Below are 18674 nucleotides of genomic sequence, written 5' to 3' on the forward strand. Positions count from 1 at the left end.
CACACAACTCTGTTACTTTTTGCAATAAAAATTTTTCATTTACTTTTATTGTCTCTTCAAGTGTATTTTTTAACCAAATACCTAAGTATTTTATTCCATCCTCTTTCCAAATAAAAGGAAAAGAGTCAAATAGACCTTTTGTACAATACACATTCAAAGGTAAAATTTCTGACAGTCCAATTTATTTTGTATTCTGAGAATTTTCCAAATGTATCAATTATTTCAAGTAGACATGGAATTGTTGTTTCCGGATTTCTCAAATGAAGCAATATATCATCCGCATAAGCAGATACTTTATAATCCACTCCAGCACATGGAATATCCTGTATGTCCTTTGCCTGTCGAATAGCTAATAACAAGGGTTCAAGTATTATATCAAAAAGCAAAGGAGATAATGGACAGCCCTGCCTAACTCCCCTCTGCAATTTAAAAGCATCTGAAAAATTATTATTTATATATAAACGAGCAGTCGGGGAGCTATACAGTGCTTGAATCATTTGTATAAATCCGGATCCAATACCAAACCATTCCATAGCTTGATACATGAATTTCCACTCTACACAATCAAAAGCTTTCTCAGCATCTAGTGATACTGAAAAAGCCGGATCATTAATTTTTTTTTGTTAGATAAAACATCTGGAATGCCAATCTAGTATTATTGGAAGAGTGTCTTTGAGCAACAAAACCCGTTTGATGCATACCTATTATATGAGGAAGAGCTTTAGCCAATCTTAAAGCTAAAATCTTAGCTAATAATTTACCATCTACATTTATTAAAGAAATAGGCCTGTAATTGAAACCAATGTAGGATCTCTATTTGGCTTTGGCAAAACAATAGTTAAAGACTCTGCCATAGTTCCTAAGATACAACCTTTATTCAGTTGAGCCTGATACAATTTTAACAAATAAGGTAGAAGGGTAATTTGAAATTCTTTATAAAACTCTACCGTAAATCCATCCCCACCTGGAGCGGTCCCAACTCTAAGGGACTTCAGTGCTGTTTGTAACTCTTTTAGTGATATAGATTCATCTAAACTTCTTTTTATATGATCAGGAACTTTAGGACCTTCAACTAAACTCAAAAATTCCAATCCATCTTTCTCTTTACTTAAATAAGACTCAGAAGAATAAAGGGACTTATAATAATTTAAAAATTGTTTTAATATATTTCCAATCTGAGAATGAGAATTACCTAACTCATCCTTAATTATACCTATTTTTTCCTTTCTTTTCTTTGCTTTTAAATAATTTGCCAATAGCCTTCCAGGCTTATTTGAACTACCATAATACAACGCTTGCTGAGTAAAAATATCTTTCCTTACTAATTTAGAGGAAACCTCATTATATTCACATTTTGTTTTTAAGAATACTTGAAATGTAGACTGTTCCCATTTTTTAATCAACTGTGATTCAAAATTTTTAATCTCTTTTTCCAAACTTACAAATTGCTTTCTTAGCTGTTTCTTATTATATGCAGAATATGAAATAATTTGACCTCTCATAGTTGCTTTGAAAGCATCCCATAAGATTTCAACCGAAATTTCCTCTAGGAGAGGTGAACTTTTAACTTGGACTTGAATACTGCCAGAGACTGAGCCCGCCATAGGGATTCAGGCAGTTTGTTCCAGGCATATGGCGCAGCAAGACAGAAAGGGCGGAGTCTGGAATTTGCAGAGGAAGAGAAGGGCACAGATAGGAGAGATTTTCCAGTTGAGCAGAGGAGGGGGGACATAGGGGGAGAGGAGAGAGATAATGAGGGGCAGCGGAATGTGGGCTGTGGTAAGCAACCACTGCTCACATTGAAAGCTCATTGTACCAGAGGAGTTGCTACCTCATGGGCAGAGACTAGGACTGTCTCACCCGAGGAAATCTGTAGAGCGGCTACACAGTGGTCTCCTCATATCTTTTACCAGGTTCTATTGCAGACATGGACAAATTACAGCCTGCAGGCCATATCCGGCCCGTTTAGTTTTTTAATCCGGCCCACCAACCACGAGCCCTACATACCTCCCTCCAGAGCAGCATCGAGCCAGCAGCACTCTAAACAGGCTGTTTCGTGGCCTTCTCTCGTCGGGGAATTCCCTCTGATGCATCATTGATGAGGTCATCAGTAACGTGGCACACGGAAGGCCCCGACGAGAGAAGGCCGCAAAGCAGCTTGTTTAAAGTGCTGCCGGTCCGATGCTGCTCTGGAGGGAGGTATGTAGGGCTCGTGGTCGGTGGGGTTCGGATGGTAGGGAAGGATGGAGGATCAGCGGGGTTTCGGTGGCGGGGGGGTAGGTGCTCAAGGGTTCTGCTGCACAAGGAATGGGAGAGAGGGAAGGATAGAAGCTAGGCAAGGATTCTTCTGCACGAGGAATGGGAGGGAAGCTGGGCAAGGGTTCTGCTGCACAGGGGGATGGAAGGATAGAAAGATGCTCTTGGTCTGGCCTCTCTGTCAAATTTAAGAACCTATTGTAGCCCACGAGTCAAAACGTTTGCCCACCCCTGTTCTATAGGGTGGACATGACAGCCAGGGAAGACACCGCTTTCGGGTCCTCCATTCTGAAGGTGGTCTCAGCGGAAGCACCCTAGACTCTGGGGACTGCTTTGGTACGTCTCTGCAGTTCAGGACCACTAGACACATTGCACTAGAAAAAGAAAGATTAGGTTCTTACCCCAATTAATCTTCTTTCTTGTAGATGTGTCTAGTGGTTTGAAGCCCCACCCTGTATATGGGCTGTACCTGCCTTGGAATCTGTCTGGAGCTGGACAGATTTCTATCTTGGTGAGTTGGGGAAAAAAAGAGAACACGCTTGAGAGTGTATAGTCTGCTTCGAGTCTGTGTTGGATAGTGGAACATGCAAGTAGCTAAGAGCTTTAAATAAGATTAATGCTGATTGCACAAATTTTTCTATCTGTTTTATAGCAGATGCTTGAATTTTATAATACTTATTGGCATTGTTTGTTACAGAGCAGAACAAAATTGTACTGTTGGGGATTCTTCCTGTTTTCCTCCTTCCGGTTATGTCTTTCATTACAGTACTACTTGATTGCTTTTGCAAGAACTGAGAGGGCAGGAGAAGGTCCCTGGGAAGGAGGCGGAGTTGAGAAGATGATTGACATTTTTCTGCAAGCAGTTTGCAGGTTCAGATGCAAAACTCTATGGTTCAGGACCACTAGACACATCTACAAGAAAGAAGATTATCGAGGTAAGAACCTAATCTTTCCTTATACAAAGTAAAGGAAAATTGGATCGATGATGTAAGGGTGAATAATTTGATGAATGATATGCACACTCTTCTTTCTCACTTATGAAGGTCTATATTAAAATATTTATTTCATATTTGAAAATGTTTTGTTAGTGTTTTTGATAGAGATCTCATAATTTTGGATATTATTGCTGCTTCAGCACCCTGAGGTTGTGAATTTGATTCCCACTGTAGCTCCTTGTGACTCTGGGCAAGTCACTTATTGCTCCATGTAAACTACCCAGAAAAAGCGGTGTATCAAGTCGCATCCCGTTTACATTTATTGGAAATCTTATTTATACATAGAATAGGTACAAAATTAGTTCCTTTTTAGACTTCAAAAATTACCATTTGGGGTGCTGTTTTTATAAAGACACATCGGTACCTTTATCTTTACAAAATAGTCTCTCAAACTTGTAACAATTGCAGATAAATACACCCTCACACATTTAATTCCTTCTTGGGAGTTGGTGTAATTGTGTACATTTGAAATACCGGTACATATGCTTGTGCATAGGATATGAAATGTGTGTGAACTTCACCACTCTGTCCAAACTCCCTCAAAACACACTCACCCTTGGGTTACTTAAAATAGGAGCAAAAATTCTACTTGCTTATTTTGCTCATACACAACCCCTCTGGATAATTATATAAAAGCCTTTTTCTTGGGTAAACCACTGTTTACCCTTGGATTTCATAACATTGCCTCTTTAATGTATTCCCTCTCTGTTTGGCATTTAAGGAAAAAAGATTTTCTTAAACAAAAGAAGATAATATGCTCTTATGTAACATACTTTTGTTTTTTTCTTCTTTGTTTACAGACATTACTTTGCTCTGCCTACAAACCCAGGAGAACAGTTCTACATGTTTTGTACACTTGCAGCTTGGCTAATTAATAAATCAGGACATCAGTTTGAACAGCCACAAGAATATGATGACCCCAATGCCACAATATCCAGTATCTTATCAGAGCTGCGGTCTTTTGTAAGTGTCATTTGGTTCTTGTGTTTTGTGCCTTGCATTATTGTTTGGGTTATATTGGGACATATTTAAGAACACAGTCCTTTTCTGGAATCCTTGGCACCAGATACCTTTTGGTATTTGAGGGTTTTTTGGATTTTGGAATTATAGTCAGGAGAATTAGGTGTTTGCATAGTTTATCAGGAATTAAACCTTAAACACCTTGTTAGTATATAAGATATAGGTGGGGTGGGATTTGGAAATATGATATTTGCTAATTGATTTATTGTTAATGGGGGGAAGGGTTTCTTTTATACTTTAAGGATTATAAGTAAGATTGTCAAGTGATTTATTAAAAATTTTTTGTGATAATAATTTTACACTTGATGTAAGATATGAAAATGAATAAAGATTTAATAAAAAAAAACAAACGAAAAAAAAAGGAATTATTACCAGTGTTTTCCTAGTTTTCATTAGTTTTTGGTTCATCCAGTATCCTTTTTCCAAAAGTGGCCAAGCCAGGTCACAGATACCTGGCAATATACAACGAGTAAAACAGATTTTCTGCTGCTTATCCTAGAAAAAGACTAGTGGATTTTCCACAGTTCATCTTAATACTGTCTGCTTTTGCACAAACTGGATCTCAGTGGGCAGTGCTGAGGTAAGAGGGTAGGGTCAAAAGAATTATGTTAATGAGGCTTCTTACAAGCAGTGTCTCACAACATGGGATGCATAACCTACTTGTCCAGGAATAGAGTGTGGATTTACAAGATTAGCAAAGGTAAGAACCTAATCTTTCAAATTTTCCTTTCTGTTGCAGGGGAATTCCGTGGATTTTCCTCCTTCCAAGCTAAAAGCAGGTCATGGAGAACAAGTGTGCTATGTACTTGATTGTTTAGCGGAAGAAACTCTGAAAAGCATTGGTTTCAGCTGGAAAAGGTAAATCTCATTGCATTGTGCTTCAGTGCAAATTAAACAGAACAAGGTAGAAAAACATCAGGATGGATTTTTGAATTTGAAAGAAGAACCAGGAACATCGGGATCTCTTGCTTCAGAATCCTTGTAAAATTACTTTTTTACATCTGTTATTGACTTGAGACTCCTTTTACAAAGCTGAAGTAGCAATTCCCCCTTGGCAAATGCACCGAAGCCTGTTCAAGTCCTATGGGTTTTGGTGCATTTGCTGCAGGAAAATTGCTACTGCAACTTTGTAAAAGGGGACCTTAGTGTAGATTTTAAAATTCAAATGCAGTGCATAGGATCTGAATTTGAGTACTCCCCACCCTACATATGTGAGTCTTTTTGTAGACTAGGCATGTGTTGGTAAAATGCTTATAAGAATTTGCATTCCTTAGGCCTACATATCCCTCAGAAGAACTAGAAGAAGAGACTGTACTGGAAGATGATGTAGAATTGACACTAAATAAAATAGAGGATGAAACTCGGGTAAGCATGTATGTTTGTGGTCATAAGAAGAGAACATCAGACTGCACAAATATAAATGTAGGGGAAAAATTCTAGGTCTTCTGTATGTTTTATGACAAATGATCTGTTTTTTTTCATTCTTTAAGGAAGAGGACACAGACAATGAAGATGATCACCTTATTGATTTGAATGTTTTAAAGTCACAAACACTAAAGTTGGTAAGCTATGATAAATGCAGAAAATGCAATTTAAATCTTTTTTATTGAAAAAAATGATCCAAACCATATTAATATATTCCATTAAATACAATACCATATAGTTTATTTCAGTGTAATAGGTAAGACATTCTAGACAGTAAGGTTATTTCCCTTTAGTCGCATGGTTACAGAAGGAATCCATTCAGGATTTTTCACTGCCTCTATAGTACTTCACTGATCAATTTGGCACCCTGTACAGTTTTTTCCTTCTGCACACATTGATGCAGTTGTGTGTGTTCTGCTCTCCCCATTTTATTGTTTTAATTCAATGTAATTTCGTCCCTTTTCGGGTAATTTAGTGCTTGGAGCGATTTTAAAGCTCTGCCTGCTTGAGAATTCACATACTTCGGTCTGTAGCTGACAGGCCGATTCCTTTTTGGATACCTGTTGGCCAGCCTGCATAGTTTTCTTCGGAGCCCAGGGCCGTCCCTGAGGTGGTCTTGCCTTCTGTTAATTAGGGGTCAAGCTCAGGCACCCTTAGGAGGCTCAGCGGTGTCTCACAGTGCCAGCTGCGTTGTCACGCCTCTGCCCATTCCGGTGCACATCCAGTGGTCTGCAAAAGTGAAGATGTAGTCAGACATTGGAGTCTGATTGGTAGCTCGAAGATCAGCTTTGAAGGAACTTTCACACCATTGTGACAGTGATTATTTTCATCCAGCTACTATGAGAGAGCTGAATGCAGGCTTGCAGCACTTCTAACTGATCCTCTGAGGTTACAGTGAGTAAACAGGCTGAGACACATCGAGAGAGATGTGAAAAGTGGGGTTTTGAGTGCTTCTGAATGTTCCCCTATAATCTACCTCCTGAAAAATCCTAAAATTTCCGTTTTTAACATTTGGGAAATGTGAAAAATATTGCGATTTTAGCACAAATTTTGTGACGGTGGCCATCTTGGATTTTTAGCATTTTTTATTTTCTAAAGCTTCCCGCTTCTTCAAAACTGCAAATTTTGCCTGGAAACTTGCTGGGATGGAGTTTTGGGGCTCTCCTCTTGTGGATTCTTGACAGAATTGTGAAATTTTAGTGTTTTATAGCGTTTTTTGCACCACATGTCATGTGGCACAGCCGGCGGACGGGGGGCCTGCAGTGTTCAGCTTAGCCTCTTCCCTGCTGAAGCAGGTGACTAAACACTCAGCTAGCCTAGCGGGGTGGCCTTCATGGTTTTCGAGGCTCAGCACAACTGGTAATTCCATCCTCCAGGCTGCAACCCCTGCACAGCCTCAGAAAAGCTCAGTTTTGCCACTTTAATGTGATCTATTGTTGGAAAATCCAGTGGCATTATCCTCTGATACTGTGCTTTTTGGCAAGTCAATGAGAGCTAAAAGTCAAATATCTAAGAACAACAGGCTTTTATTTTATTTTTTTTTATAAATCTTTATTCATTTTATATTTTACATCAAGTGTACAGAAAATAACAGCAATTACATTAATACATCACTTGAAATTCCACAAAATTTTCCATAAATAAGATTTATCCCCCTCCCACCCACCATATCAATATCAAATAAACTACATAATATAATACAATATAATCTATCCTTCCCTTCATACCAAATGATGAGAATCAAAAACCCACCCCCCCACCCCATACAATCATTTATGTTATATAGGGGAAATGATAACTGTTCATCACAGTACTTTATTAATGGCCCCCACACATCCTTAAATTTATTAAAACATCCTTTTTGAACTGCTAACGCTCTTTCCATTTTATACAAGTGACACACTGAATTTCGCAAAAACTATAATTCAATCTTTTCCAATCCTTCCAATTATACGTGATTTGTTGGATGGCAACTCCTGTCAAAATCATTAAAAATTTGTTATTATTGGAAGATATTTGGCACTTAGCTCTTATAGACATGCCAAATAAAACTGTGTCATATGACAATGCCACATGATTTTCTAATAAACAATTTATTTGATCCCAAATCGACTGCCAAAAAGCCAGTAAAACAATAGATGATCCAAAGTTCCAGTATCAAGATGACAATGCCACATGAATATAATATCTTATCATTCATATTTATTATTAATAGAAATCCAACCCCAGCCCGATCCACATGTAAGAATTAAAATTGGGAAAAGTGTAAATTATTCATTAGAATAATTTAAAAATGGCCCCCACACATCCCATACAGTGGGAGGGGGTGGGGGTTATATCTTTTTGTTATATGATATGGTAGATTTTCAAGTGATATTGTATTCTAATTGTTTGATATTTACTGTACACTTGTTGTGAATTATAAAATGAATAAAGAATTAAAAAAAAAAAAAAAAAGATGACAATGCCAGCATCTATTAAACTTAGAGCAATCCAATTTTTGTAAACGAACAGGGGTCCAGAATGCTCTATGCAACAGGAAAAACCATGTTTGCCTCATAGATGCAGACAATGTACATCTCATCCTCCAAAACCAAATTCGTGGCCATTGAGATACAGTAATTTGATGCTTAATCTCAATGCTCCAAATATCTCTAAGTCCAGTTTTTGGTTTTTTATTCATATATCCAGATAATAATTTGTACCACTGTGTGGCCTGGTGTCCCAGGAAGTCTGCCTGAAAGCATAAGAATTCTAAACTAAATTGATTATTAAGAGATTTCCATTCAGGGAACCCTGCCTGAATAGCCTGCTTCAGTTGCAACCATTTATAACTTTGTTTTTTTATCAAGGCCAAATTTATGTTACAGCTGTGAAAAATCAAGCAGTTTACCATTAGATATAACATCATCTAACGTACGTATGCCTGCTTTAATCCAATCCTTCCAGACAATCTTGAATCCGCCTATTTGAATCTTGGAGTTTAGCCATATAGTTTGATTTGTAGATTTTTGAATTGGAATAGGTGTTAAACTATTGACATATCGTATAGTTTACCATGTATCTATTAATATTTTATTTTCTTTATGTAATCTAGGCATTTTGATACTGAGAACATGACCGAGCCTAATGGAAACATGAGCTGCCATTCCAACCACAACCAGTCTGGAAACTTTTTCATGAGCTCTGAGAGGACCCAATACTTACCCTGGCGCATAATATAGGCCTGATGATACCTATAGAAATTTGGAAAATTTACCCCACCCTCCGCAATTGGTTTTTGTAAAGTCACTAAGGCAATTCTAGCAATTTTACCCAGCCAAATAAATTTCATAAGAATACTATTTAATTTTTTTATAAAAAGACTCCTGAAAAAAAACTGGTATCATACCCATTTGATAACAAACTACAGGCAAAATCATCATCTTAATAGTTTGGACTCTTCCTCACCAAGACAGATGCAACGGATTCCATTGTTCACACAATTCTGTTACCTTATTTAATAAAGATTTTTCATTCATCTTCATTGTCTCTTCTAGCGTGTTCTTAATCCAAATACCTAAATATTTGATGCCTTCCTCTTTCCAGATAAAGGGAAATGAATCAAATAAACCTTTTGCACAATGTACATTTAGAGGAAGAACTTCTGATTTATTCCAGTTTATTTTATATCCTGAAAATTTCCCAAATTTTTCTATCAATTCAAGCAGACATGGAATGGTTGTTTCAGGATTCCTCAAATAGAGTAATATATCATCTGCTTAAGCAGAAACTTTATATTCTCTACCAGAACATGAAATACCCTGTATCTCCTTCACCTGTTGAACAGCTAAATAATAAGGGTTCTAATACTATATCAAAAAGTAAAGGAGACAAGGGACAACCTTGCCTAACCCCCCTTTGTAAATTAAAACTTTCTGAGAAATTATTATTAATATATAATCTGGCAACAAGGGAGCTATACAATGTCTGGATCATTTGTATAAATCCTGGACCTATACCAAACCAATCCATTGCTTGATACATGAAGGTCCATTCTACCCTATCAAAGGCCTTCTCTGCATCCAAGGATACAGTGAAGGCCGGATCTTTCATGGCTTTCGTTAAATATAACATCTGAAAAGCCAATCTGGTATTATTTGAAGAATGTCTCTGAGCAACAAAACCCGCTTGATGCATACCAATAATGTAAGGAAGAGCCTTGGCCAAACAAAGCCAAAAGATAAGCCAACAATTTTCCATCAACATTAATTAAATAGGCCTGTAATTTGAAACCAAACTAGGATCTTTAATTGGCTTCGACAAAACAATGGTTATCCCAGGACAAGCAGGCAGCATATTCTTGACTGATGGGTGACGGCACCAACGGAGCCCCGGTACGGACAATTTTAGAGTGATTGCACTCTAAGAACTTGGAAAGTTCTAGTAGGCCGCACCGCGCACGCATGAGTGCCTTCCCGCCAGACAGAGGCGCGCGGTCCCCAGTTTCTTAGTTTCCGCGGAGCTAAGAAGACGCACTTTCAACGGCTGTTGAAAACTTTTTCCTCATTAGCCTTCCCGCTCGCGTAAACCTTTCTGGAAATTGTATTCCCTTTTTTTCTATTTTCTTATTTAAAAAAAAAAAAAGAATTTTCTTTTTTTCTTCTTTTTTCGGTTTTGCCCCGGTGGGGCCTTCTGCCACCATCGAGGCCTCGGCCTTCGATTTGGCAGAAGCCGTTTTTACATTCATGCCCCCCCAACCCGGGTTTAAGAAGTGCCAGCAGTGCGCGAGGCCCATTTCTCTCACCGACCACACAACTGGTGCTTACAGTGCCTGGGTCCTGACCATCGGGCGTCCACCTGCACCCGCTGTGCCACTCTAAAAAAGAGAACCAAAACCGACAGATCCAGCAGCAGTTATTGTTTGGTACCGATATGTCGGATTCGGCGGCACCGGCCCCGACATAGGCCCCGACGCAGTCGGCACCTACCTTGTCGACACCGCGCCGGCATCGCATCCTCCAGGTAAGCCGGCTAAGAAGTCTTCCCCACTGGAGCGTCCTCTGGTCTCAGTAGCAGCGAGCCCAGTCCTGCCGACCTCGAGGCGCCCGTGGAAGCGCTCCGCACCGATTGAGGTGAGCCCCTCGACCTCGGGTTCCTCTTCGGAGTGTAGAGCGGCACCGAAGGTACCGCAGAAGAAAAAAGCGGTGCAGGTGCAGCTCAAGGAGAAATTACAGCAGCTCCCTCCTGCTCTTTTGAAACCGAGCCTTTCAGTCCCGGTCCGGTCTGAGCCACCGGTACCGGCAGTGGAGCAACCTCTTTTATCTGCATCCACTCTGTCGGTACCGGTACATTCGGCTTCGTCGGTATCCATGCCGATCTTAGCGCCGGAACCGAGGTCCTTACACCAGGCTGTGCAAACTTCGGCACCGGCACAACCCATAACATCTCCCGGTACCGTTTCCCAGAGGTCGGGTAAGTCGACACACAAAACTCGACACCTGGAACCCTCCACACCGGAGTCCCGAGACCGCAGTTTCCAAGTAAAGGATCCTGATCTGTGGTGTGACTCCGAAGAGCCTCTTCTCTCTGAGGGGGAGTGTTCATCGGCAGACGAGGATCCTTCTGTTTTAGATCCGTCCTCTAAGCCTGATGCAACCTCTTTCACCTCTTTTCTCAAAGAGATGTGTGACTCTCTCTCTATTCCCTTGGAGGCTGAATCCAAAAAATCCAAGGCGTTTCTCGATGCACTGGATTTTGAACAGCCTCCAAGGGAATTTCTAAAATTGCCTCTCCATGATATATTAAGAGAGACTTTTTACAAAAATCTGGAGACGCCTTTGACCATCCCAGGAGCCCCTCGCAAACTGGACTCCTTATATAAGGTCATCCCCATTCCTGGCTTTGACAAACCACAACTCCCTCATGAGTCTCTCTTGGTGGAATTGACTTTAAAGAAATCCACGGGAGTTAGTGTGTACGCCTCAGTCCCTCCTGGCAGAGAAGGTAAGGCCATGGATAAGTTTGGCAAGAGGTTGTATCAGAATGCGATGCTAGCTAATAGATCAGGGAATTATGCTTTCCATTTTTCATTCTACCTTAAATATCTCATTCAGAATTTGTCAGCTTTTGAAAAGTACCTCCCTGACCGCAAAAGATCTGCCTTTCGCCAAACTTCTTCATCACTTTTACAACTTCGTAAATTCATGGTCAGGTCGATCTATGACACCTTTGAGCTGACCTCTCGAGCCACGGCTATGTCGGTGGCCATGCGTCGTCTGGCATGGCTCAGGGTTTCAGAACTTGATGTCAATCATCAAGATCGACTGGCTAATGCGCCTTGCCTGGGTGATGAGCTGTTTGGAGAATCCATGGACTCCACTACCCAAAAGCTCTCAGCTCATGAGACTAGGTGGGATACTCTCCTCAAAACAAAAAAGAAGACCCCACCTACCAGGCCTTTTCGGCAGCAATCAGCCTACCAACGCCGATTTGTGGCTCGTCCTTTGCCACCGGCCTCTCAACAGCCCCGGCGTCAGCGGCAACAACAGAGGCAAAACCCTAGACCAGCACAACAGCAACAACAGGTGAAGTCTCCTCCTCCACAAAAGTCCTCCCAATCCTTTTGACTTGGTTTTCCAGGACATAGCCAGTATTCTACCATCTGCCCATCTTCCGGAGCCCATAGGAGGACGCCTTGCTCATTACATAAGCCGTTGGGAAAATATCACCTTGGATCAGTGGGTCCTCAACATCATCCGCCATGGCTACTCTCTCAACTTTCAGACTCTGCCTACCCAAAGTCTGCCAAAAGAGTCTGCTTTGAACACTCATCAGTCTTCCCTCCTTCTTCAAGAGGTTCAATTCCTCCTCCTTCTGAACGCCATAGAGGAGGTTCCTCTAGATCAGCAGGGACAGGGATTCTACTCTCGTTATTTTCTAGTCCCCAAAAAAACAGGAGATCTCAGACCCATCCTTGATCTTCGCAATCTCAACAAATGCTTGGTCAAAGAGAAATTCAGAATGCTTTCTCTGGCCACTCTTTACCCTCTTCTCAATCAGGGCGACTGGCTATGCTCCCTCGATCTCAAAGAGGCATATACTCACATACCGGTCAATCTGGCCTCCAGACAGTTCCTCCGCTTCATGATCCATCATTGTCATTACCAATACAAGGTGCTGCCCTTCGGTCTTGCCTCCTCTCCAAGAGTATTCACCAAATGTCTGATTGTGGTGGCTGCCTTTCTACGCTCTCACCACCTTCAAGTCTTTCCTTACCTGGAAGATTGGTTAATCAAGGCCAATTCATCTCAGACGGTACTTCTGGCCACCAACCAAACCATCCTGTTTCTACGACTTCTGGGGTTCGAGATCAATCTACCCAAATCTCATTCATCCCCACTCAGAGACTTCAATTCATTGGAGCGGTGCTGGACACAGTCCTCATGAGAGCGTTCCTGCCGTCCAACCGTCTTCAAACTCTTCAGTCTCTATGTCAGCAGGTACTTCCACAACGTTCCATCTCTGCCAAGCAAATGATGATACTCTTGGGTCACATGGCCTCCACAGTTCATGTCACACCCTTCGCACGTCTTCACCTGCGCACTCCTCAATGGACCCTAGCTACTCAGTGGTCCCAAGCAACGGATCCCTGCTCACGACACATATCTATGACATCATCTCTTCGTCAGTCTCTGCAATGGTGGTTGATATCCTCAAATCTATCCAGAGGTCTTCTGTTCCATCTACCTCCTCATCAACTTATCATCACCACCGACGCCTCCCCTTACGCCTGGGGAGCTCATTTGAACGAATTCCAAACTCAAGGTCTTTGGACAGCCCAGGAAATGAAACATCACATCAATTTCCTGGAACTCAGAGCGATGTTTTATGCCCTCAAGGCCTTCCAACATCTTCTCTTTCCTCAAGTCCTCCTGCTGTGCACAGACAATCAAGTTGCATTGTATTACATCAACAAGCAGGGTGGGACAGGCTCTCGCCTCTTGTGCCAGGAAGCCCTGAAGATTTGGGCTTGGGCCACAGATCACCAACTCTTCCTGAAGGCGATCTACATTCAGGGAGAACAGAATTCCTTGGCGGACAAACTCAGCAGAATTCTCCAGCCTCACGAGTGGACTCTCGATCCTTTAACTCTACAGTCCATCTTCGCTTAGTGGGGCACTCCTCAGATAGACCTCTTTGCAGCTCCTCACAATCACCAGCTGCCCCTCTTCTGCTCCAGACTCTACTCTCCTCACCGTCTGGCAGCAGATGCATTTCTCCTGGATTGGTCCAATCTGTTCCTGTATGCTTTCCCTCCGCTACCTCTCATGTTACGAACCTTGTTCAAGCTCAAGAGGGAACAGGCCACCATGATTCTCATCGCTCCACGATGGCCCAGGCAACATTGGTTCTCCCTTCTACTTCAACTCAGTTCCAGGGAGCCTATTCTTCTTCCATTGTTTCCTTCTCTGCTTACACAGCATCAGGAGACCCTTCTGCATCCCAACCTCCAGTCTCTGCACCTGACAGCTTGGTATCTCTCGGGCTGACTTCGAATGATACTCTGTTGTCTCAGCCCGTTCGTTCTATTCTGGATGCCTCCAGGAAACCTGCAACTCTGCAATGTTACCATCAGAAGTGGACAAGATTTTCTTCCTGGTGTCTTCTTCATCATCATAATCCTACGTCCCTTGCAGTGGAGACTTTGTTGGATTACCTTCTTTCTTTGTCTGACTCTGGGCTCAAGTCTACTTCCATCAGAGTCCACCTCAGTGCTATTGCTGCTTTTCATGAGCCAGTTCATGGGAAACTCCTTTCAGCTCATCCCTTGGTTTCCAGATTCATGCGGGGTCTTTTCAATGTGAAACCACCTCTTAAAGCACCCCCTGTAGTCTGGGATCTCAATGTGGTTCTCTCCGCCTTAATGAAGCCTCCGTTTGAACCTTTGGCTACGACTCCTTTCAAGTTTCTCACTTGGAAAGCGGTCTTCCTTATTGCTCTAACTTCTGCCAGGAGGGTCAGTGAGCTACATGCACTAGTTGCGGATCCACCTTTTACAATCTTTCATCATGACAAGGTGGTTCTGCGTACACATCCAAAGTTTCTCCCTAAGGTTGTCTCTGAATTCCATCTCAACCAATCCATTGTTCTGCCTGTCTTCTTTCCGAAACCTCACTCTCATTCTGGAGAACACGCTCTGCATACTTTGGACTGTAAGCGGGCTCTAGCTTACTATTTAGAGCGTACTAAGCCCCACAGATCATCTCCCCAACTTTTTCTATCCTTTGATCCGAATAAATTGGGACGTCCTGTTTCTAAACGTACGTTGTCTAATTGGCTTGCAGCGTGCATTTCATTCTGTTATGCTCAGTCCGGACTGACACTGGAAGGTTCTGTCACGGCCCATAGAGTTCGAACTATGGCAGCATCTGTAGCTTTCCTCTGTTCCACTCCTATTGAGGAAATCTGCAAGGCTGCTACTTGGTCCTCAGTTTATACTTTTACATCTCACTATTGTCTGGATGCATTCTCCAGACAGGATGGAAACTTCGGCCAATCTTTTTTGCAAAATTTGTTTTCCTAATGGCCAACCTTCCCTCCATCCCTCTTTTTTGTTAGCTTGGAGGTCACCCAGCAGTCAAGAATATGCTGCCTGCTTGTCCTGGGATAAAGCACAGTTACTTACCGTAACAGGTGTTATCCAGGGACAGCAGGTAGATATTCTTGCGTCCCACCCACCTCCCCGGGTTGGCTTCTTAGCTGGCTTATCCTAACTGGGGACCGCGCGCCTCTGTCGGGCGGGAAGGCACTCGCGCGTGCACGGTGCGGCCTACTAGAACTTTCCAAGTTCTTAGAGTGCAATCACTCTAAAATTGTCCGTACCGGGGCTCCGTCGGTGCCGTCACCCATCAGTCAAGAATATCTGTCTGCTGTCCCTGGATAACACCTGTTACGGTAAGTAACTGTGCTTTAATGATTCTGCCATAGTTCCTGAAATACAACCTTTATTTAGTTGAATCTGATATAAATTTAATAAATGAGGTAATAAGGTAATTTGAAATGATTTATAGAACTCTACAGTAAAACCATCACCACCTGGAGCGGTCCCAACTCTAAGAGATTTCAATGCTGTTTGCAATTCTTTCAATGATATAGGCTCTTCTAGACTTCTTTTTGTATGATCAGGAACTTTTGGTCCCTCAATTAGTTTTAAAAATATAAACCATTCTTTTCTCTATCTAAATAAGCCGCAGAAGAATAAAGGGCTTTATAAAACTTTAAAAATTGTTTTAAAATAGGTTCAATTTGAGAATATGTATCACCTTTTTCATCTTTAATAACATTTATTTGTGTTTTTCTTTTCTTTGCTTTGAGATAATTTGCCAATAATCTTCCCGCCTTATTTGAGCTTCCATAATACAGAGCTTGTTGAGAAAAAATATCATTCCTTACCAATTTAGAAGAAATCTCATTATACTTGCATTTAGATTTTAAAAGAGCTTGTAATGTTGAATATTCCCATTTTTCAATCAGTTTTGATTCTAAAAATTTAATTTCCTTCTCCAAATCAGAAAATTGCTTTTTTATTTGTTTCTTAGTAAAAGCTGAAAATGAAATAATTTGTCCTCATGGTTGCCTTAAAAGTATCCCATAAGGTTTCCATCGAGATTTCTTCTGTGTTATTAATTTGAAAGTATTCATTAATTTTTAATTGAAAATCTTCACAGAATTTTGGATCCGCAAGCAGTGTATTATCAAATCTCCATATTGGTCTACTACAATCTTTATCAATAAAATTAAATTTTACCCACACCCCACCATGATCAGATAAAATAATTGGATCAATGGAGGCCTGTGTAACCTGTTGTATTAAGTAATCCAAAATAAAAACATAATTCTTGAAAAAGATTTATGAACATGGGAACAAAAAGAAAATTCCCGCTCATTAAAATGAAGTATTCGCCATATATCTTTCAAATTACAAGATTGCACAAAATTATCTAAACCTAATGATTTCATGATTTTACTAGGTATTTTATCCATTAAAGGATCCATAACAGCATTAAAATCCCCCGCCACCACTAAATTAGAAGTAGCCAGTGGCAATAATAACTGTTGCAGAGTCTTAAAAAACTCAATTTGGTTTGAATTAGGGGCATATACATTAAAAAGAGCCACAGTATTATTGCTCATGCTCATATCTACATGTAACCACCTTCCCAATGGATCTGAAGCTATCATGTTAAATAATGCATTACATTTTTTACTTACTAGAATTGCTACCCCAACCTTTTTCCTCACAGCAGGGGCAAAGAAACAGTGCTTTACCCAATTACCTTCCAACTTTTTAGATTCTTCAGCGGTCAAGTGTGTCTCTTGAAGAAAACATATATCCGCGTTCTGTTGCTCTAGGTATAATAACGTCTTTTTCCTTTTAATCGGATGATTAAGGCCATTAACATTTAATGATAAAATTTTAAAATCCATAATATTATTTTATCACAATATCTGTATATAACCAGAAAATCACAAAACCTTTAATAACTAATATATAATCATTTTTCCCAGATTTAAACTAAACCACCCCCCTCCAAATTCCCTCCCTCCAACTCCCCACCCCATACCCACCCCTCCCTCCCAAATTGAAAATGAAAACTTGGAAACACACATATAGAATCAGGTGATGAAAAGCTCCCTTCATATACATCATTTATAAAATACAATAAGCTACCCAATAATATAATACAAATCATATATTATGTAAAATCTAATTTTTTTTTAAGATTAATTACTAAAAATTCCATATGTAACAAATTATATAAAACCTTACATAATTGAACTCAAAATCATAAAACCAATAAAAGCTCATTTCCTTATATCAAGTCCATGAAATTTTACAAAGTCAGAATTTCTTCAAATTAAAAGAAATCTTTACTACACTATATACCTATACAAACAAGTGAATACTAATAAAGTATTACTCAATCTCCAAATTATCCACAGTCCATTAACTAATCCATTTAATTATGTAATATATCATCTATAACTATATAATTAATCATAATATACCTTCCTATCTTAAGATACACATCAAATTGATTTCAGGAAGAAGTAGCTATATATCTTAAAATGGACAAAAGAAATGGAGAAATCAATCAAAACAAATCCATTTTTTCCTTTCCTCTAAATTGACTATTTGTCCTCTCCATCAGTTGAAGAATTATGTTACTTATGACCCTTTCATCAAATGCAGAACTCTGATTCTTGTGACTACTGAATCAGTAGCTAGTATTATTCCTAATGGCTGCTGGAGTCTTCTATATCCAATGCAAGTCAAATGTGTCAGCAACTAATATCCTCTTCTGTCCAAGTTATTATAATTTATTTTAGAAGTCCAATTTATCCAATTAGTCTCAGGTTTATATTCCCTACGTTTGATGACAATTACAACCTCCTTTCCTTCCATCTGCTTATTTGTCCACTCTACCGGCTGCATACTTTTATAATTTTATGACCATTCTGACAAATACTGTTGTCCTCTCTGTCCACTGCTCAATGTCTTTTGATGTTATCCATTATGTCCAATGCTGATGTCCATTATGTCCGTTGCTGATGTCCACTATATCCATTTTTGATGTTCACTGTGTCCGTTGCTGACGTAAACTGTTTTAGCTGCTAATATATGTTTATCGACGGCTTTCTTCCCGCCTGCTGACAGAATCCTCCAAACCAAATTCAGTCCCCCTCTGCACCTTATTATAGTCGTATGAATTCCTGAAGCAAATCCAATCACGCGCTAGTAAAACAGAACTAGAATCGCAGTTGCTTGACACATCAGAATGTTTAAGACACCAAAAGTTCTACTAAAATTGCAGCCAGTAGAATGTTGCAACCATGGACTTTTTCTCTGTGTAACCCAAAACCAACGCAAATGAACGCCGCTATTCAAAGTACTTGCGCTCATAATACAAAAACTGATTTTTTGTTTTGGTTCTA

General features: G+C 40.3%; 1 protein-coding gene across 2 annotated transcripts in view; it reads left to right on the forward strand.

The window, feature by feature from the left end:
* The window catches only part of IFT57 (intraflagellar transport 57), an 84334-nt gene that overhangs the window by 4639 nt on the left and 61021 nt on the right, over positions 1–18674 (forward strand). For both annotated transcript variants that reach the window (XM_033943420.1, XM_033943419.1), the window contains exons 2-5: positions 4052–4214; positions 5011–5129; positions 5546–5636; positions 5762–5833. In XM_033943420.1, coding sequence (XP_033799311.1) covers positions 4052–4214; positions 5011–5129; positions 5546–5636; positions 5762–5833 — 445 coding nt within the window. The remainder of the gene's footprint in view (positions 1–4051; positions 4215–5010; positions 5130–5545; positions 5637–5761; positions 5834–18674) is intronic.

Source organism: Geotrypetes seraphini, chromosome 4 (assembly GCF_902459505.1).
Source record: "Geotrypetes seraphini chromosome 4, aGeoSer1.1, whole genome shotgun sequence".
Lineage (NCBI taxonomy): Eukaryota > Metazoa > Chordata > Amphibia > Gymnophiona > Dermophiidae > Geotrypetes > Geotrypetes seraphini.